The sequence below is a fragment of the Myotis brandtii genome, unplaced genomic scaffold, assembly GCF_000412655.1.
Source record: "Myotis brandtii unplaced genomic scaffold, ASM41265v1 scaffold251, whole genome shotgun sequence".
Classification (NCBI taxonomy): domain Eukaryota; kingdom Metazoa; phylum Chordata; class Mammalia; order Chiroptera; family Vespertilionidae; genus Myotis; species Myotis brandtii.
The window spans coordinates 3,560,357-3,582,900 of NW_005359516.1; the positions used below are offsets into that span (position 1 = coordinate 3,560,357).

At 41.2% G+C, this 22,544-nt stretch overlaps 1 protein-coding gene across 1 annotated transcript in view; it reads right to left on the bottom strand.

The window, feature by feature from the left end:
• The window catches only part of ANTXR1 (anthrax toxin receptor 1), a 219,398-nt gene extending 198,769 nt beyond the window's left edge, over nucleotides 1-20,629 (bottom strand). Inside the window, exon 1 of the mRNA XM_005867817.2 lies at nucleotides 20,083-20,629. Within this exon, the coding sequence (XP_005867879.1) occupies nucleotides 20,083-20,234 (152 nt within the window). The 5' untranslated portion in view covers nucleotides 20,235-20,629. The remainder of the gene's footprint in view (nucleotides 1-20,082) is intronic.
• Nucleotides 20,630-22,544: the final 1,915 nt, after the last annotated feature.

The window sequence follows — 22,544 nt, forward strand, 5'->3', positions numbered from 1 at the left end:
TCCAATTTCATATATATATATATTGCAAATTTTCAAAAGAAAATGTTAACAAAACGAATCCAACAGGAATCCAAAAGAATAATAATTAATTAATTGACAAAGTTTATTTCAGGAATGTATTGATAGTTCGACATGTAAGGAAATCTAGTGTAACTAGTCATTCTAATAAATAAAAGAAGAAAAACTACACAGCCTTTTATTTATTAAAAGGAAACCCCTTACTGGAGAAAGAGGGAAATATTCTCTAGGGCACATGGAATTATAGAATTTTAAATCTGGAAGGGGCTTCTTTTTTTCTCAAGGTTGACTTCTGTTTTACTGATACTATTTATTATGGCTTCAATTTAGCTTATAATTATTTCCATAGTGCACATACTCAATTTGTTGCAATGGCTTCATAGTAGATTTTTCTGTTCTAACCCACTGTTTTCTGAAGCTACGATCTCTCTCTCTCTCTCTCTCTCTCTCTCTCTCTCTCTCTCTCTCTCTTTTCACTTAAGGATCTATTTCAGCTGAGCTCTGCATTTCTGCCTATCATGCTAATAACTGTTGAGGTTAGAGTTTGTTCCTTTTAGTCTGACAGTTTCTACTGCAAATATTTTCCACTGGTTTCAGATTAATTTCATTTACCTTAATTTTAACTTCCAGAGAGTTATTTATGACCATTTTCTTTTGTTTTAGACTATTTAAGATGAATCTGTGCAAAGTAGATTTTATGCTTTCCTCTCCATGGTACAAAATCCCTAAGAATTCTCATTGAATGTATTCCAGCTCTATGAGAAGAATTTATTTTTCTCTGCCCCTCATCTAGACAGATATGTCTGTTTGATGTGAACACAAATGATAAATTACATTACGATTCTACAGTGAAAGACTCCATATCATAAGGATATCTCACTTTACCCAAGTTAATCTATAAGTTCAATTCTAGGGGAAAAAAATTGATAGGATGTTTTATGAAACTAGAAAACTGACTTTAAAAATGAAATGAAGATTAAAGGTCTAAAAGTCATCAGGGCAATTGTGAAAATGAAGAGCAAGATTAGAAAGCTTGCCCTATCAGATATAATGACCCCATATGTAGAATACATGGCATAACAGTAGAACCAATGGGATAGAACAGAGAACCTAGACCTCAACCTGTGTGAGGTCTTGCTATATAGTGAAAGAGGTGATTCAAATTGAGGAGGAAGAATAAGCCTTTGAATAAATGATGCTATGACAATGTATCTCTAATTGGGAAAAACTAATTGGTTCACAATTTCATACCAAATGTAACCCTGGATGTATTAAAGCCTAATGGGAATGACAAACCTTTAAATCCATTGAGCAAATTATAGATTTTTATGTCATCAGGTTAGTGAAGGGTTTCTTTGACCAGATGCAGAAAGTAGGAATTATTTTTTTAGAAAAGGATGTTTTGACTACCAGAAGTATCAAAAATCCTGAATTACAAAATATGCCATACACAAGTTCAAAGATAAGAAAAGAGTGAGGGAAGATTGGTCTGCAACAAATATAAAAGGCAAAAGATTCGTGTCCAGGATATGTAAATAATTGGTACAAGTAAACATTTAAAAGGCAAATAGAAAAATAGACAAAGGATCAGATCAGGCAATCCCCTGAAGGACGGTAAATCAGTATTTGAAAAATCATTCAACTCTTCTAGAAAAGTAAATATAGAAATGCATAGAGAATGGGCAAAAGTAGGTTTATAGTTATAAGTGAAACAGTTCATTCTTGTGCTGTTATTTATTAATTGTTGTATTATTTATTTGTATTACAAGTGTAAACCTACTTTTTCCCCAACCCTGTATTTAAATACTTGTTTGGGGAAGAGCCAGCAGTTTCATGTGGCAGCAGCCCATAGAGTAGGGGCTGACGGGGAAAGAGGTCTGGGTGAAAAGAGGGATGGGGGCCCCTCCTGTCAAAAATAAACCTTTCCAATAAACCTTTTCCATTCCAGTCTCTAAGCTTTTATACATATTCCCTCTGCTTGGGACACTCAGTGTCCACACTGGCAAACTCCTACTCATTCTTCAAGACACAACTCAGTCTCTGCCTGTTGCCTTTGACAACAAAGATGGGGCTCATTGTCCCTGCCTCCTGCGTTCAGAGCACAGTGTACGTCTCTCAGTCATCAACCTCTGATATTAGGTTGCAATCACTTTTTTTGTCAAGCTCCCCTTGTGGGGGTCTTAGGGATATTTGCCTCTCCAGCATCTACCTGTTTGTGGAGTGGATGAAAGAAGAGCACAGAGAGGAGAAACCTCTATTGCTCATGGAAGGTCCTGATCTTTGGCCAACTTGACATCACCTCTTCCTCCCTCGTCTGGTTAAATACTCTGGGTTTGGGCTCACATGACTCCAGCCAATTCCCATGACCCTATGTGAACCTAAGGAGCCTTCGCAGCTGGGTCACTGATTCTAGAGCACAGTTCCTTGGCAAATGCGCCTACTTAATCATCAGCGATAGACCTCTGAGCTTCATGGCAGCTGGAAGTCTCCTAAGAGCTTAACAGAACTGCATCTACTACCCTTGGGCTTTTAATGTTTTGGAAATCCTCATTCATTAGAATCTCAGCCATAATCCTGGAAAGCATTCAGTGTATACTTTAAATCTCAAAAACTGGTCCTGGCTGCTCTCCTTCAGCAATGGGGTAGAGATGCTCTGGTCCTGGGGGTCCTGGTGAGAGCCTGGTGGATATGGTCCAGTGCTGTGTATGTGCCTCGGTACAGGCACCACATGACTGACCGAGTATAAGCCATGATCCAATCCAGAGTTCTGTAACTCCTTTCCATTGGAATCAAGAGATTTTCTTGGACACTGATCATCTGTGTCCACTTCTGAAGTGCAATGCTGTGCTTTCGTCCATATGACCAGGATAAGCACTACCTGAAAGTTTGGTTATTGAGAGGGACTGTAAGATGCCTTTTGATTTGCAAAAAATCCCCATATCTCCTCCATCCTGAGTTCGATCAGTAGAGAAGTTGTGCATTGAGGGGATTATACTGGGAGGGGAGGCAAAGTGCTGGTGAAATAGGGACTTGAACTAAAATTGAGAGATTTTCTTGACTCTCAGCTTAAGGGGCGTTTGGAGTCCATCTTTTCTTGGTTTACTACTTCTTTGTTTCAAGGACTAGCTCTATTTCACAGCCACAAATCAACCTGCGTTCCTTTATTTGTTAAAAAGGATCACCCCATAATCATTCACTTTCTTTCGTCTTAAAACATTTCATTTTCACTATTCTTTTGAATAACATGTACAATTTATGCAATTTTGGTATCCATCTGATTTGCTGATGCTAGATATAGGGAAAGAGTCAAGAAATATACTGGGGTGTTGAGAAAAGTTTAGATATATCCAGAAAACTTTCCTGCTAGTGGGTAGGTGCTGTAGTTTCTCAAGAAGAAAATAAAACGAGGCCTCTAAGACAAAACTACAGGCGAGGAGGTATTGCCCAGCTTGTTTCACGCATTCTAACTCTGATCAGACTTGCCCTATTACTGTTGAGGTTTGTTTCATATTTACACATGATCACTCTTTACACAATTATGTAAGCCTTGACCAAAATATATCCCCTCTGGGACACACTTGAGATGTACATAGCTTGTTCCCTCAAGCATTGAGGGTAAATATAATCTAAAATTCTGGGAACCAAACTGGCTTTGCATTCTCTGGGTTACCATGAGATCCCAAGGGGCCTCAGCTACTAAAGGGGCAGAGTATAGGATTATCTAGATCTGCACCTTGGACTTCTTCTAGTCCTTATTACTGAGCCTTCTTAACCCATGCGCTGTCTTCCCCAAGATCAAATCACCCCATGGAAAAGGAAAGAGCCCTGATGGGGGTGCTGCTTATATTTCTTTTACTCAAATCCGCAAGAGCAAGAGGCTTGCTTGCCTGCCTGGTGCCACAGTCCTCTCCTCTGCCTCACCACCACCCTGAACTCTAATGACCTCATCCACCGGGCCTCTAGCACCTGCCCACTGGCACCTCAATCAGCCTCCTTCCCTTCTCCCACAGGGGTGGATATGCTGGGCCTTGGACTCAGTTTGGACTTTCTGTTAAAACACACATGCATCATCTGCACTCTGCCTTGTAAACTGATTTTCTGGTTTGAAATCTGCCCTAGTAGCTACTCCCAGAATAATCAATCCAGGGTGGTGTGTCCATGTTCAGACCCTTGGCTTCCTCTCAACCCCGAGGACCTAAGTGGACTCCTGGTCATAGCCAGAAGTAGGGTGTTGGTTGGGGAAGTGGCAGAGAATGGATCCAATTCCAGAATCTCTCCACCCTACAATGTGTAAAATATCTCATTTATCTGCCAATCATTTTAAGAGTTAATGATCTTAAAATCCCAGCTATGGAATCCTTATGTTCTCTTCAGGTAGTAATGGCTCTCCCAGCCATTATGACCGAAGCTCCAAGGAAAAAATAAAAACTCTTTCATAATCCAAATATAAGTGGTACTGGGAAATGTTCCATTAGGCTCTGTTGTGGGTTGGTTTTTTTATAATTTGTTTTAACACACAACTGCTGAGCAAACTATAGCCACAGAAAGTTGAAATGCTCATTTTAGAAATCAGTGGATGTGAAAGGTCCCTGATATTTGACTCAGTTAAATCCTGCTTCAAATATAATTCTAGCCCAATGGGCCAGCTGGGTAGCAAGATCCAGGTCCCTTCTTGGCATTTTGTGTCCACAAATATAAATCTCAACAAAACTTGGAATTCAAGTAACCTCTCAGGAATTCTGCTTGAACACAGTGTACAGAGTTCTGTGCTGGAAGATTCATTCAATATACCTGGGTCTACTCAAAATCAGAGTCAACACCTTCCCACACCTTCTCTCTTGGCTTTGAGGACTTCCTAGATCATAGGGAGGCAAAGCCATCAGTCCTCAGTAATAGTCCCTTAAGAAGGTCACTGCTGGGGGAAGCCCCAGCATTTCTTACTTCTTTTTGTTTTGTGATGCCCTCTCCAGTGTTTGGAACATGGTAAGAAGTCAACAGCCTGGCCAGGAAGCTCAGTTGGTTATAGCATCATCCTGATACACCAAGATTGCAGGTTTGGTTCCCTGGCCAGGGCACATATAAGAAGCAACCAATGAATGCATGACTAAGTGGAACCACAGATCTCTCTCTCTCTCGGACTAAGTGGAACCACAGATCTCTCTCCTCTATCTCTCTCTCTCTCTCTCTCTCTCTCTCTCTCTCTCTCTCTCTCTCTCTGAAATCAATAAATAAAATATTTAAAAAGAAGTCAACAAATTTCAAATTTTTGTTTCATTGCATTCACTGTGTGTTCCCAGTGAGGGATTTTTGCCTTCAGATTGCCATTCAATTACTTCCAAGGGTCTAATATGCAAAGAGTAGAAGAAAAATAAGATCTCGGAGTCTCATTCTGATTTGTTGTCCAAAATACATTCTTTTGTGTTTATGTGAGTTTCCAAACCTCCCTGTGGTTAAGCTCCTTAGAAACACAGGCTCTTTCCATTAGCCACACACACAACCAGAGTCAAAATCAAGTGGGCCTAATTGAGTTTAAACTGTTTCTCCTTCTTTTGCACATGGGTTAGAATACAACGAAAGGGAAAAAAGAGAGCTCATAGTTGGAACCGTCACCCAGGAATCTTATAAATCTGGAAGAGCAGAGTTGCTTTAAGGGTGGAAATTATAAAACTCTCAGTCCCCGCTTTTCCTTAGCCCCACCCCGAAGAAGGCTCTGAGGTCCTCAATAACCCACCCAGGTCCCCAACTAATCCTGAAGAGTATGGCAGCCTCGGGCACCATTAAGGGGGACCAGCAATTAGTTCTGCCATGAAAGACCCCAAGTCCATTTGCCCCCTCCCTCCACTCCCCGGCTTCTTTCTTGGTCTTCCTTCCTCCCTCCCTCCTAACGTCACACTGCACGTTAACTGGCTGGAACCCTACACCCAGCCCAGGCCTTCAGCCCTAACCCTCCTATTACTGTCTGGGGTCATGGCCAAGCCTCCATCCCGCTCAAAAAGCTTGACCTCAACTCTTGCTTCCACTCCAACTTCTTCAGATACCAGTCCAGACCCAAACCAACCCAGTAAGCACTGTACTTTGAGTTTGAGGCTACTCACCCTGCTCCTGCCTGTGTCTGCAGACCCCAGCCCAGGGTGCCCTGCCCCACCCTACTGACTTGTGAGGAATCTCCCTTTTAGTCAATCCAACCGATGGCTATGGAAACAGTGACTTTTAAGCTATAGAATACAAACTATTAGTGATTGGGGAAAGCAGTTTGGTGGGATGTTGCCAACATTTTGAAAAAAAAAAAAGAATAGAATAGAAATATCAGGATATATTGCATACAGAAAGTAATGCTGTGTGAAACTTTTGGCCAATTATGTGTAAGTAATGTATACATAATGTTTCAAGATGTAAACTGTATTTTTTCAAGATCAAGAGGATATTATAGCAAAATATGGTCTCCTTTCACCTCCACTAATTCCCCCTTTTCAACACACACACACCCCCCAAGAAAGTTTAAAAATATGTTCTGATATTTATTGGTACTCTCGTGCAAGTTCAACCCAAAATTGTTATCATTGTTGTTTTAAAAACAACAACACAGAAAATTGGTTAGCTGCCCAAAGGTATTTCTCATAATTGCAATGTACATAGAGATGCCATAAATGAGACCTACGGGTCACTAGCCAAAGCCACCAATGTGATCTATGGATGACCACCAGGAGACCACAACCAGACAAGGGAAGTTGGAGGCCCCCTTCACATGCATGCCCAAGGACACAATAAGCCTCCCCTCAAACATACATCTGTAAGAGCGAGAGAAGGGGGTAGGAGCAAACTTAAAAAGACAAATTTACGGAGTGTTTAAATTCTTGCATTGGACTAAGATTTCCAGTTTGGAAGAACGTTTCCCCCTCTCCTCCCCACACTTACACCCAGCAGGAAAGTCTTTCGAGGATAAGCTAAGCAGCTTTAACTTATTTTCTATAAATTTTAGTACAGTGGGAATAAGTTTTTCCACCTTGAGATATTTGTATTTTTTGATTACTGTATTTCTCCATCCTGGATTTAAAAAAATTCCCAAGAGTAGACTTTCTGGGTTAAAGTTTATACAAATTCTAAGAGTCTTGGGTGGTTATGACCAAACTCCCCCAGAAATGTGGGACAATGTACTCTTGAGACTGCCCAGACCAGCGGTTATGAGCACCGATTGGCTGGCCGATGTGAGCTCAAACTCCTATTCTTCCACTTCTAGTGTGACATCTGAACAAGATGTTTCACTTTTAAAACTTCAGCCTCCTCCATTATGCAATGGAGGTAATAGTACCTATCTCCTAAAGATCGCTTTGAAGATTAAATCTAATGTTTATGAGGTGACGAGCATCCTGCCTGGAACACAGTGACCTCAGTGCAGGACTTGGTAGCTGCTGGAACTCACTTCCCACCCTCATGACTATTAAACCCTCGGGAGTAAGATAAGAAAGACTCATTTTCTTACCCTTCACCCACACTCAGGATTAGCTCCTGCTGAAATATCTGTATGTTTACTAAGTGAATATGGATTTCATTATAGTTTTTATGTGGATACATTTTATTTATTGTAAGCCACTGATTTTTTTTCGTATCTATTATTCATTCGATTTTCTTCATTTTAAAAACACTGAGTATCAATTAAGAGCAGCTACATGATTAGTAGAACCCAGTGCAAAATGAAAACGCAGGGCCGTCCTGTACAAAAATTATTAATAATTTAAAGATGATGTACACAGAGAATTAAACTGAGTGCAAGTCCCTGGGCAACTGCTGACCTTGGTACCAATATTCTCTGCCCATTTTCTATTGGGGTGCAAATGTTTTCTTAATCCAGAAGTCAGCAAACTTTTTTTTGTGGAGGGCCAGACAGTAAATAGTGTAGGCTCTGAGGGCTATGTGGTTGCCGAGGCAACTACTCAACTCTGCTGTTGTAACACAAAAGTAGCCATTGATAGTAGCTGAACAAAATGGGTGTGGTGGTGCTACAATAAAATTTTATTTACCAAAACAGTCTGCCAGCCATAATTTGCCATCCTACATCCCAGAGAGTCACTTTCTTTCAGTCCTCCTCATGACAAGATAATATAAAAATCTAAAATTTTTTTTCCTAGTAGCTGAGGGTTAGTGTACTTTGGCTATTCATTTCCTGTTATTTATTGCTGAGAATGTAGACTGGAAAAATTGTGCCTTGGGATATATAGGGAGGCATTCTTTGTGACCTAATAAATATTTCATGGGCATTTGAAAGGAAAGTTTATTCTCTGTGGGGTATAGGGTTCAAAATATATTTATTAAATCAACCTTATTAATTATTATTCATATCCTCTGTATCCTTTGAATGTTCAAGTATTCGGAGACATGTCTTTTCAAATTCTGCTGAGGAAATAATTTGGTTTTCATCTTCAGCATTCAAAGTAGATGTGAGTTACTGTAATACGTTTCCTAAATACTGAAGTACTCTTGCATTCCTAGGATACATTTTACTTGGCCTTGATGTATTATTCCTTAGTACACTGTTAGTTTTGTTTTGATTATATTTGATTCAGATTTAAGTTTTTATTCCAATTTGGTCAGAAGTTTTGCATCTGAATGTGTTATCTTTGGTAGATATTGGTATCAGATATATGCTAGCTTCCTAAAACAAATTGGGAAACTTCATCTTTTTCTATTTTCTGGAAGAGTTTAACTAAAACTGCAATTTTCTGCTCCTTGAAGATGTGCTACAACTTTCCATGAAACCAACTGGTCTAAAACCAAAGGACCTACTCACAAGAGCAAACTAGTCCTTCTTCATGTGTCCGGATTTTATTGTGGGAGGGGAAAATCAGAAAGATGCCTGGTGTTCATGGACTCACTCTTTTGTGGTGAAACTGCCCCTTCAACTGCCCAGTGCAGCTGCCTCTGCATGATGCTGAGGCACATGGCAGCAGGGCACAAGGGGATGGTTCTCATCCCTCTTCCTCCCACTCCGAACTCCAACTCACTTCCAGATTTGGGATTATTCTTGGGATTCTTCTAGAATCTTCCTCTACATGTTTTTTTACAACTTGGAAGCAGAGTTGAAAGTAGACCTTGGCTGACCTCCTTCAAATTCAATCCATCTGCTTTGTTTCTGGTGGAATTTCTCACAAGTGTGTTACAGGTCAGTGTCCTGTCCTTTGTCTTTAGACCTGAATCAGGATTCCCCCAGTCGCCTCCTTAAAACTTCCTGTTTTGGGGAGGGGAGCAGTTTTAGATGATAGTGAAGGAGGCAGTAAAGGAGAAGCTAACTGTCTATGTTCAGCTTTTTTTCCCCAGAAGTCAGAAACAAATTTTCTTTCTCATCTCCTAGAAAGCCCTTTAAATCATTCAATTTCAGTTTCTGCATTTATGATTCCCTGAAGACAAAGCACTTACAAAAGTCAGCAATGCCTTTATTTTTGCCAAAGCATATGGCCTCTCTCTGTTCTTTCCTGCTGGATCTATTTTTAGTAGGTTCAAATATAACATAATATTTAATGATTCAGCAAACTGATTTTTGAAAGCCTGGAGGGTCCTTTAGAATCTATAAAGATTAAAAATTATAACTTGACATTTATTGAGTACTTACCAAGCATCAAGCATTGTGCTGAGCATTTTGTACTCATTTCCACTTAATAATTGCTGGCACTCGATGAGTACATAGGACTCTGTTCTGAGCACAACAACCCTATATTATAATTCGATTAGCTCCCCTTTTATAGATGAGGAAACCGAGTTCACAAAGAGACAAAGTAACTTGCTCAAGGACACACAACTAGTAAGTGGTAGGGGCGGGACTTGAACTCTGGTGGTCTGGCCTTAATATCCATGTTCTTAGTCCAAACACTAAACTCATACAATCTCCTTTCTGCTGTTTAAGCCTGTGCTCTTAACACCTGTGCAACACTGCCTCCCCATGGAGGGGCTATTAAATGTATATAATTCATAGTGATAATTCATAGTGATGGGTGCTAAGATAGTGAGAAGTACTAGAGAATTTCCACAAATTATGGGAATTTGGGAGTGGGGATACCAGGAAAAGCTTAAAATTGAGGCACTTAAAAGGAATCAGGATTGCTGAACTGGTTGCTTATTTTAATGGAATAAGGTTTACAAGGGCTTCACCTGTTTGGCCTTCAATCCTCACACTTTTTGTTCATTTGATAGTCTTTTATGGCAGTTAATAATCAAGATGACCATATAATTTAAAATCTAAACTGAGATACTTTCAAGAATAAAATAGGAAGCAACTAATAGCTATACTGGGACAAAAAGCATAGACCAGGAATGTCTTGACTCATACATTTGTTTATTTATTGTTAGATTATGGCTGTCCAATGGTATTCTGTAATCCCTTGGCCGTACATTATTATTGTGACTCGTGTTCGGTTACAGTTAGAATATTTCACTGTTATTGGTTATATAATTTCCTTAAACCTGATATCTGTATTATCTTTTATGTAGGGAATGGTGGCAGGAAGACTCTGATTCTGATCACAATCCTTTTGCCATCAAAGCCCTGTGCCAGGGGGTTCCTACAGCTACTTATAATTGAAACTGCATGTGGTTGAGCATCCGAGTTTGAGGAAAAGATGGTAAGGCCACTAAATATGACCCACAGACAAAATCACGAGAAGTTATTCCTCTCCATTTCTTGATAATGGACAATATGCTGCTTATCAGGAGATATGTGATGAGAGAGTCTGAAAAAAGAATGGATTTTGAATGATGTGATGTAGAGAGGTGATAATTCCTTGTGTGTGTGTGCGTGTGTGTGTGTGTGTGTGTGTGTGTGTGTGTGTGTAAAACCTCACCCAAGGATATTTTTCCCATTGATTTTTAGAGAGAGTGGAAGGGAGGAAGGAGCGGGGGAAGAGAGGAAGAAAGAGAGAAATATCAATGTGAGAGAGACACATTGAGTGGTTATTTCTCACCGCCCTACCAGGCCGGGGATCAAAATTGCAACCCAGGTATGTGTCCTTGGCTGGGAATCGGACCCACGACCCTTCAGTGCACGAGCCAATGCTCTAACCACTTAGCAACACCAGCCAGGGCGAGAGGTGATTATTTTTAATTTTTATTACCTCAGGCAGCCCACAACTAGTGATGGGAGAGCACCAAGTATTAGTAATAATCTCAAAGGGTAAGAGGACAACAGTTATGTAAAGACAGGAATCATGTAGGGCATTATAGCTAAAGGCAAGAGAGGGCATGGGTTAGTTCATAGTGGCTTTATTGGAAACCACAGAGTGTGGAAAGAGATAAAGCTAGGAAATATACAGTGGCTTGTGCAATAAGGTTCTTGAGTACCTTGCTAAGAAATAATCTTAGAGGCAATAAAAGAACTATTACAATGTTAAATACATTGTAATGTTAAAGATGTGAAGGTTCTTCCAAAAACTTATAAGCCTTTCCTAATCAATAGTAAACTCTTGTAGTTGATAAAAAAAAAATTAAAGAGCTTTGGAAGTGTTTCAAGATTAAAGGATTAGGGAAAATAATGTGAAGATTAAATCTGTGTTCTAAAAAGGTCAATTTTGGTATTGGGGGGATGGCTAAGAAAAGACATAAAGAGACCAATTTAGAGAATGTTTCAGTGAACTGGATGAGAAATGGCCTGAGCTAAGAACTAAGGCAACGATGAAGCAGAGAATGGGGTAGACACAGGATAAATGTGGGAGCAGATAGGATCAGGCAGTATGAGAAAGAGGATTTCTCCCAGATCCTCCGCTTAAGTGACTGGATTCATGGTGACGTCATTCACTTGTTTAGCATATTCCTTTCCAAGGTCTACAATTTCTACCAGCCTAATTATCACTAAAGCCTTCCTCCTTCCTCCTGCTCAGATGTAATCCTGGGATGCTAGGATTTATTGTAAGCCACTGATCAGCATTATTGGCTTGCCTTGCTCTACCCTACAGTCTGTCAGTTAGGGGTTCTCAATTGGGATGGTACCATTTCATGGGAGGGTATTTAAAAACAAATGTATAGGCATTATTTATTGGTTTTCTCACTGACCAAGAAGACAAATAACATTGACAAAGCAGATATCAGAAAGATTAAGCATCCTGCAGTGAAAAATTGTCCCACCAAAAATGCCTAGAGCACTCCTATTTAGAAATTTAGTTGCAGCCCAGTTCGCAAACTCTGTCTGAATCAGCCTCTGCAATATTCAGGCATCCTGTCGGTTCAGCTGCTGCAGTTCCAGGGGCTGCTCTCCCTTCCCAGCCTTTCAAATTCCCTCCTATGCCACAGACTATGGGCAAAGAGAGTCTTAGCTTTCCAATACATTCCTGTAACATGCAGGTAGCAGGGAAGCATGTCTGATCTCCATTTCTACCTCCCATTTCATCTAATTAAACCTTTGCCCACTGCATTGAATGTTTCATCTAAAGTATGGAAGGAATGAGGAAGGGAGGAAAAGAACAGGAGCCCTCACTGCCTCATGGGTGGATTTGAACTGTCATGTCTGATAGTAATTCCACCTTGAGAAGTATATCTAAGACTTATAGCTCCAAACTCTTTTCTATGGTAGAAGACTCTTATCTCTTGACCTTCTCTCATGACTATTCCCTTCTTGCTTACTCAGGCCAAAGCAGTGAATAATTATATGCTTTCAGTAGTGGCTTTTGATGCCCACCCATATCTGGCTTTCCTCTCCATTTAAATACATGGAAGAATGACATTATGTTCATCTTCTTTCCATGTGACTAGTTCTGACCAATGGGTTGTGAGTGGAAGGAGGCATGTCACTTCTGGCTGGAGCATTTCATTGCCAGCCAGAGACCCTCCAGCATTTTCTTCCATTGCAGCTTAGGGAAACAGGCATCGAGAAAGAGTCTCCACCAGCCTGGCTCCCTGAACAACTAATGAGCAGACCCCTGCTGACCCTCATCACATGTAGCTAGGCAAAGTTGATAACCGGGTTGTTTTGTGTCATTGAGATTTTGGGGATTGTTTGTTACCACAGCATAACCTTACCTACCCTGATTGACTCAATGTTCTTTTGCAAGTTAAGATTTTTTTTATCTTTGTGCATAGATCATGAGTCAGGCTTGGGTTTGAGGTTGAGTTTCATCACTTAGAGTGACCTTGGGTAACTTTTCTAAAACTCAGTGTCTTCATGTGTCAAATGATGACTGTACTGACCTTATGTGGTTGCAAAGAGGAAATGGGATCATACAGGCAAAGCACTTACCACAGTGCCTGGAAGCTAACAAGGGCTCAGTAAACGTTACTTGTTATTTCTTCTTGATGTTGATCTAAACTTTGCTCTGCCAGCCTCCTCACCCAAATCCCCATTGTAGCCTTTAGCTTTGGCTGCCTGGAGTCCTTCTAATGTCCTTCTGCCTAAAAAGTAAGAAGTCTGGGACTGCTTCTTGCTTTTTTTTTTTACATCCCTTGCAGCTCCCAGAATAGGACATTGCTTGCAATAGGCATAGTGTTATCCATGCCTTTAATAGATTACATATTTGTTATTGGAATTGAGAGATATGACAAATGAGTGAAAGAATAAGCTCAACCAAATTGAAGAAATCTAATTACTTTTTTTCATTATGAACCTGGCATGTCTGAGAAACATGTGAGAAATGTTCAAATATTCACTTAGTCTTTGTTGGCGAGTAATGGCTGGGAGAGGCGAAATCTAGTAACTTGGTCACACATAAAAAAGACAAACATTCTAAATTAGCATTTATGTGACAGCCAAGTCTCACTAAGGGATGCCAGAGTTTGTTCCTGGACCACTGGGAGTCCTTCAGCATTTGGAGATAATTACAGGTTATCTTAGGACGGGTGCCTTCCTCCAACACTCCTGGATTCTATTCTCAGCTTGACACTGAGTGTTACCAGGTCTCCACAGCTAAGGAAACTGGAGCTAATTACTTGACTGATCCAGACAGAAACACAAAACAAAACAAAAACACTTTTCCCTTATTTTTGACCCATATGCCCAACCTTCCAACAACTATAGTTCTAACAACTATTACCTGGCTTGATAAGTCCTTTCCAAACCTAGAAGCTAATTGGAGGAACATTTAAAACTAACCATAGAATCCATCTCAATAACACACACACACACACACACACACACACACACACACACACACACTCCTGGCCCCTGAACACTTTTTTTTCCTGATGCCTCTTAGAATCATTATTGTAGCATTTTAAAGGTGCCTTCTAATGAACTCTGTTTCCCTTATTCAGAGCCAATGTCACATTTTCACTACCCAAAGTTCTCTTCCAAAGCATGCCTGAAAACAAGCAACATCGGTGTGTTTTTACACATCGACAAAGTTGAATTTCCCTTCTCCATCAGGTTCAATCTGAACAAATCACTAATTTATTTGACCTTTAAGTGCATCACAATCATCCAATCCATCCCTCCAGATCTTGGAAGCATCTTTGTGAGTTAAAAAAGTCCTAAAACTTTCAATCAAAGACAGCTGACTTAAGAGCAGAGTGGTAGTTCTTCAATTAAGTATATTAATTGCCTTATACACCATCATTTACTGAAACTCTGATGCAAGGATTTTTAATTCCAGGAATTCACCCAGTACCTCTACTTGTATTGACATGTGCTTCCCATTATGACCCAACTGCACTGGGCAGTGATGAGTGGAAAGAGCTGGACTGGGAGTTGGGAGCAGACATCGTCTCAGCTCTGTCATGATCTAATCCTAGATCCTTGGGTAGCTCACTTCACCCAGTGAATTGACAAAGGTTGAACAGTTTTCTCATCTGTAAGTTAAGGATGGTATTGCTTGCCCTAGTTACCAAACAATATTGTTTGGCACATTTGTGAGATGGCATAAGTATTGGGAGACTTCAGTTCCGACTTGAAAGATTTCTTTTGTAAGTTAGTAGTTGTGAATCCAGAAGGTATTTTCCCAGAAAAACAATACTATATATACCTGGTAGTGAGGTTCCCAGCCTAATGTTATAAAAATCTATTTAATGACCATGGTCCTGAAGTATAACGCATAGTAATGATCGCTCATTATGACAGGGGTTCATCCAGTGGTGGGTCCTGGGCTTGGAATTCTGAGTGGCAAGACAAGGTCCCCTTGTGTGGGGTTAAGGGAAAGAGAAAATTGGTGCTGAACAAAAAGGAAGTGGCAGAGGGAGGAGTACGGAGGCTCTAATGGTGAAGGAGCACCTGGTAAGCCTGTGGGGGGCCTTTACAAATGTAGGGATTTATTGGGTGACAGGCTGTGGCTTTGGCAAGTCCTATAAATAAAGCTATTCAGTGCTTACTGTCACCCTCCAGCTCAATGTCTCCTCCATTCCTTCTACTCTCCATGCCACCATTCTAGTTTCAAAGTTTTTAGGGCACACATGAATATAGCCAGCACTTGCCTGAGACCCACAGTGAAGAATCCCCTTTTTCCATTTAAATGATGAATAGCTCTCTATAAAACAGACCAATATATGATACATAAATACACAGTGCAGCAGTAGAAGAGCCCTGTGAGAGGGAGGAGAGGTACAGTTATGTCTGTGTATTGGTCAACGGAGTGCGTTCATCTTAGCAGACCCCCTGGAAGACTTAAGGAAGCTCCTTGACTGTTTTTCTCTGGATAAAGGCCTTTCAACTCTGACTTTTCAAATCCCTGATTGAATTTCCAGCAATCTACTTTTCCTGACTGTAACCAGAAAAGCATGTTTAAATGAACATGAAATTCCATCGGTATAAAGCCTTGTGAAGCCCAGTCCACCAACCCCATCGCCAAAGCCGCTAATCATGCCCTATTGTGTTACTGTGGTAGCCTAGGTTGTCATTATAAAGTCTTTTGCTCCTGGTTGAGAAAACATGACGTTCCATTAAATGTATAATCTGGGTTCCTTCCAGGCCAGAGATGCATCCTGCTTAAAGCTGAAATGAGCCGAGATTCAATGTCATAAAAAAAGAAGAGAACCATCCACTGGGAAAAAGGGAGTTGAGGGGTGGGGAGAAGAAAGGTGAATTCAGGGCCCTGTGACCCACTGGTTTCAGCCTGAAGACAATGTCTTGCTGGACAAAGGACCTTAGAGGCCCAAGGGAAAAACAAGTTAGCATTCTTTCTCTTTCTGCTCTGCTGTGGTTGGGTGCTGGATAGCACTAATTGAGGAAGTTCTTATCTGTGAAGAGAAGACCATGTCTTTAGGGCTCACCCAGGGGCCTGTTAGCTATCACTACCTTTTGGCCCATCTCCTGGCTCTGGGCTCCACAATCGGAGAAATTCGCCCGGATCCAGATGGCAAGCTAGATCTGGGCTGGGAATCAAGAGCAGACATCGTCCCAAGTCTGTCATGATCTAATCCTAGGTTCTTGGGTAGGTCACTTCATCCAGTGAATTAACAAAGCTTGAACAGCTTTCTCATCTGTAAGTTCAGGACAGCAGTGCTTGCCCTAGCTACCAAAAAGTAGCTGTAGTAGCAAGTTTTTCATTCAGCACCACCATATCCCTCACTTCAGGCAATAGGACAGTGATGGCGAACTTTTTGAGCTTGGCGTGTCAGCACTTTGAAAAACCCTAACTTAACTCTGGTGCCGTGTCACATATAGAAATTTTTTGATATTTGAAACCATAGTAAATCAAAGACTTATATTTTTGATATTTATTTTATATATTTAAATGCCATTTAACAAAGAAAAATCAACCAAAACAATGAGTTCACGTGTTACCTCTGACATGCGTGTCATAGGTTCGCCATCACTGCAATAGGACAACTAAAGGAAGTCAGAGGAGTCCAGGTAAATGTAAAGTAGGTACCTGTAAAGGTTTCGCCACAATTTGTTTCCCAAAGCAGTTTTGGGTCCATAATGACATGGTGCATTTAGAAATTTATTCCAGGATTATATGTGGAATAAGCAGCATCCTCTACAATGGTGAGAGGCTCAGAGCTCAGCACACTAGTTAGAGATCCTCCTCACACTTGAAATGATTTTTTTTTAAATTCAAAGTAATTTATTTTTGTTGAATATAAAGGTAACATGTTCATTGTTACTTTTGAAAATTCAGAAAAGCATAAAAACAGAATTCAAAAATATTCTAGAGAGAAATACTATTACATATTGGGTAAATATAGGCATCTGTTAAGCTTTTTTTCAAAGGCAGAATTATAATGTATATAATGTTTGGTAATTGTATTTTCACCTAAGAGTATATTATGAGCATTAAATATTTTTCCTAAAACATCTCACAAATATGCACAGTAGGCATTTATTATGCCTTACTTAATAATCCCCTGTTGTTGGACATTTAGTTAATGTTCAGCTTTATTTACAAATAGCACTGCCATGAACATACATATAGGCACTTCTATGTGACTCTTGAATTTTTTTCTTTAGGACATGGAATTGCGAGATGGAAAAGCAGAAACCTATTTTTAAAAAGCATTTGATACATGTTGCTAAATTATCTTCTTGTCTTTGCTATCCAATATGGTAACCATATGTGGGCTATTTAAAGTTAAATTAATTAAACTTAAATAAAATTAGAAGTTCACTTTCTCAATCACACTAATTACATTTCAAGTGTTCAACAGCCATAAAGGGTTAGTAGCTACCATATTGGACAGCACAGATAAAGAACATTTCCAGCATCACAGAGAGTTCCATTGCACAGCACAAATCTAGAAAGACTGTACAAATTTATATTTTTCTTAGTAAAATATGGCAGTGCCTACTCTTACAAGTTCGCCAACACTAAATATTGTTATTCTTTAAAAAAATTGCCAACTTAATACAAATTATATCTTGATTTTTCATTTCTTTGCTTACTAATAAAGTTGAACTTTTAAATTTATTTGCCTTTGATACATATTTTTTGTGAATTATTTATATAGTAATTCCTATTTTCTATTGGGATGATCTTTTAAAAACTGCTTTTTATATATATTCAAAGAGTAATTTGCATTGCAAAAGTTTTTACAACTGGTTATTATCTTTTATTTATAGCATTTTTAACTTTTAGAAACTTAAAAATTTAATATATTTAAATCTTTTTATAGTTTTCTTTGTTGTTTCTGTCCTGTTTTAAAAACTATAAAACTAAGATTATAGTAATATCTAACATTTATTCTAGCTCTTTCATCACTTCATTTTAAACATTTAAATTTTCAATCCTGGAATTCATTTTGTTGGGTGGTGTAAAGTATAAATATAACCTTTTCTTTTCCCATGTTATCAACCATTGTTCAAGAATCATTTATTTTAAAACAACAAATTAATTCCCACTGATTTGAACTTCCTCTAAATGCTTACATATCCTCGGAGCTATGTCTTGATTTTCTACTCTGTCCACCTATTTTTTGGCTTTTACCATTCTTTTTTTTATTAACTTGCTTTATAATACATTTCAATATTCAGAGGTATAAGCATTTCTTCACTATTCTTTTCCTCAACATTGTTTTCGCTCTTTTGCCCTCCCCCCAAGATAAACCTAGAATTATTTTGTTAAAGTCCTCTCACCACCAAAATAAATTCATTCAGAACTTTGATTGAAAACTTGAATTCAATTTATAAGTTGATTTAGGGAGAATTTATGATCTCTACAGTATGAACGGGAGTACAGTATCTCTACAGTACCATTTAGGGACATGGTGATTCTGTCCATGTTTTCAAGGTTCCCTGTATGTCCTTCTCAATTGGCTTTAAAAAACACACAAACTTTTTTTTTTTAAGCTCAATGATGGATCTCTGATTCCAGACAGTCTCTGAACCTGTGAGCTGGTGCTCCCAGCCACTAGAACTAACAAAAGAAATTCCATTTCTTAACATTGGAGTATATTTTCAGTATCCACCTTCTCATAAATCTGCAAGAAAGATCTCACTTTTCATCCAAAGAATCTGGAGTTCAAAACAGCCTTTACGGAAAAATCAAACTCTAGGGGCAACTGCAAAGCACATTTGGTTTCTAGCTGGCCAGCTTATTCTGCAGGACTCTTTTTTCCAATTCCCAAATACTTTCCAGTCTGTGAAATTCATCTCCCCACCACTGTAACAGCAAGCGACTCTCCTGGCGCTGGGGAGCTCACAGTTCTTCAGGAGCACGATCTTCTCTGAGGGGCTTTTTATGGTCGGAGTTGTTTATTAGTAGGCAGCACGGAGATTCCTGGAATGCCTGCTGCTTGGCAAATCTAAGGGGATTTGGAAAGTGTTTAATCGATCAGAGTTCCGCTCTCCCTTGAGCACAATCCAGATGCCTAACCACTATCCATTCTCATAAGAAACCAGGGCTCCTGCACCTCCCTGGTAGCCCGCCAGTCAAATCGCCAAGAACTTGAATTCGCCTGCATCAGTGGTTCTCGAGTCCCGGGCTGTTTATTACCCGCAGGGGACTTTTGGCAACGTCTGGAGACATTTTTGGTTGTCTCCACTTTGGGACCGGGGGCGGGGGAGAGTGGGAAAGAGGGAGGAGGGAGGAGGGAGGATGGAGGAGGGGTGGTCCTGGCATCCCCACTTGGCAGTAGTGGGTAGAGACCGGGGATGCTGATAAACACCCTACAATGCACAAGACCGCCCCACAACAAAGAATTTCCCAGTCTGAGGCTCCATAGTGGGGAGATTAAGAAATCCCCCTGTATTTCCACTAACTGCCCAGTCAGCATGCATTATGTTATTAGGAACAAAGGTGATGCATTAAGTAGGAAAGCGTTTTTAAAAAGGAGCCGGGAGACTTTGAACAGCCCACGCCTGACGTTAGAGGTGCCCGAAAGTTCTGCCTCTCCTAAGCAAGCTTTTCTCACTGAGGTTTCTGCAGCAAACGAGAAGGATCGGCAGAAACGTAGTAGGTCAACAGCATCCTCACACTCCCTTGCACATTCCTCGGTCACGGAAAGCCAGGCAGAAAAGAAGTTCGTCTCCCGAACCAGCAGGGCCACCTCCCCTGCGGACGCCGGCAGCAGAGGATGCGAGGCGCGCTCCCCTGACAAAGGCGCAGCGCTGGGTCCCTCTCGGTCCCTGGGCAGGCGCGCCTGTCCCCAAGCCACCCTGCCAACAAGCCCAGCCCGGGAGGAAGCATCATCAGCTCAGCCTCGCGTGGAACAACTGAGGGCACTTACTTGTCCAAAATGAAGTACAGGTCAAATCCCCCGTAGCAGGCGGGACCCCCTTCCTCCCTGCGTCCCCCGTGCCCGGCGCAGATGAGCACAAAAGTGGCCAAAGAGAGCCACTTGAAGCCAATGCCGAGGGCTTTCGGCTCCACGGTGGCCATGACCTGCAGCCCAGGGAGAGGGTAGGGTCCTCTCTTTCCCACGCTCCTCGAACTCGCCAGGACCCTCAGGGACGCGCCATCCGAGGGGCCCTCCTCTCGGGCCCTTTATTCCCCCACGCTCTCCCGAAACTCCCCGGAAGCAATTGTCTGGAGGAGTTCAAGGTTTTCCTTCTGGTTTCCGCTTCGATTCTGTTTCTAGGTTTCAGGTTTCAAGAATCCCAATACTGTACTCCGCTTTTTTAAAGGGGCTGCTCTGACTCCGGCCCGCCGGGCGCTCCCGAGGCTGCGCTGAGGTTTTGCAATTGAAGCAGTTCCGTCCAGACGGTTCTTTGTCCCAGATTTTAAATATTATGGGGTGGGTTTTCAAATTGTTCTTGGTCGGGGGAGTGCTTTGCCTTTACTCCCTCCTCTCTGCCCCGTTTCTTATTTTGATGGGGGAAGAAAGTCCAGAGGGTGCCACCTTGTGGCCCAAGATGATGAAAGCGCTCTTCGGCGTTCGTGAGAGCGGGTTTTCCTTTTCTCACGCACCTTCCCTTCCCTTCCCTTCCCGTCCCTTCCCCCATTGCTTCTTCCCTATTTTAAATTCTTTCTCATTCTCTAGCCTCTCCCTCCCCCGCCCCCACCCCGCCCCCCTGTCCTTTCCTCTCCTTTGCTGGGTCTTCTGATAATCACCGTAAACATTGGATGAGAACTTATTTCCTCCAACCCCAGACTGGGGCCTTTGCAAACAAGTCACTGTGCAAATTAAGCAGAGAAGAACGGGGTCCTTTGTGATCTGAATCACCCAAGTGACTTTACTGTACTCTTAGCGCAGATCATAAAAGAGACTGTTGGGGTCCAGTCATGTGGCTGAGAACAGCACAAACAGTCCCACAGAGAAGCCTGCTCCCTCCCAGCATGGAAAGACTGAGCATTCTACATTATCTCCATCTCCAGATTTTAGAGATTCTGTGGTAATTCTTTTCAGCCTATGAACTTTGACCTTTTCCCACCCTATCTTTGATGTAGGACAGAGGAAATAAACAGCTTACAAGGGTATGGACCTTTCAAACAGTTTGGGACTGGCAGGGACGTCTTGTGTAGCCTTTCTAAAGTGAGAGATCCTCTTTAGAGTGGCCCCTGAGCCCCAGTTCCAGGCGGGAGTCCTCAATGCATACTCCTTTTTCAGGACGATTTCTCCAGACACACATCTTCCCCTCACTTGTGACCCCCTAAGACCCTCACTCCCCGATGTGACCATCCATGGTGGTTTCCCCCACCTTATGTATCATGGAATCCTACTGTCTTGGAATAACCCATTGAACAATAATTTTGTTGTCACAAGTTTTGAAGATTGTAATGCATTGCATTAGCCTTCCTCCAAAATGTTTCTTATTGCCTAGTATTCACTCACCACCGCCCCCCAAACTGAATAAGACTGATCTGTGTGTAATTTATAATATATGGCAGAAAAGAAGGTGTGTAAGTTCTGAGGTTAGGTCATTGTGGTTTCCTTCTTGCTCTCTTGGATTACTTGCTCAGGAGGAGAGGGGCCCACTGCCATGTCATGAGGTCACCCAAGCAGCCCTATGGGAAAGTCCATGTAGCAATAAACTGAGATCCCCTGCAGACAGTCAGCAACAATTTCCCAGCCACGTGAGTGATTCATCTTGGAAGTGGATTCTCCAGCCCCAGTCAAGCTTTCAGATGACTGCAGCCCTGGGCAACATCTTGAGAAACCCCAAGCCAGACCACTCGCTAAGCCATTCCGAGCTTCCTGACCCCCAGAAATTATGTGATAATGAGTGTTTACATCGCTGTGAAGACACCATTATTGAAGAGAGGTGGGAGCACAGTTCTCCAAGGGGGAAGGAAATTCAATATAAAACAAAGTTGTGGGGAATGGGAGAGAGAGAAAGAGGCTCCCCTGGGACAAAGATGATGCTTTATCAGGCAGAGGGATAGTTAGAGGGATTCAGACACTTGAATGTCCACCTTCCTCCAATATTCTAGAAAGAGGCCTATTAATACATGTTAACCATTCCATAGATCTTAAATCAGCTCTACCTTCCTTTCCCTTTAGTTCAGAGAAATACATTCTAGCAGACACTTCTAATTGTGTCAGCCTCACTCACTATGGGGAGGTATCATCCAAATATGCTCATGAAGTGAATTTGACATTGAGCTATGGATATAAAAGGTTGAAGCAAAACAAAGATCTCTAGAGTTTATAACAGGTAAATGAAGCCCCTAGTGCAGTGGTCGGCAAACTGCGGCCCCTTGAGTGTGGCTCTTCCACAAAATACCACATGCAGACGCGCACATACAGTG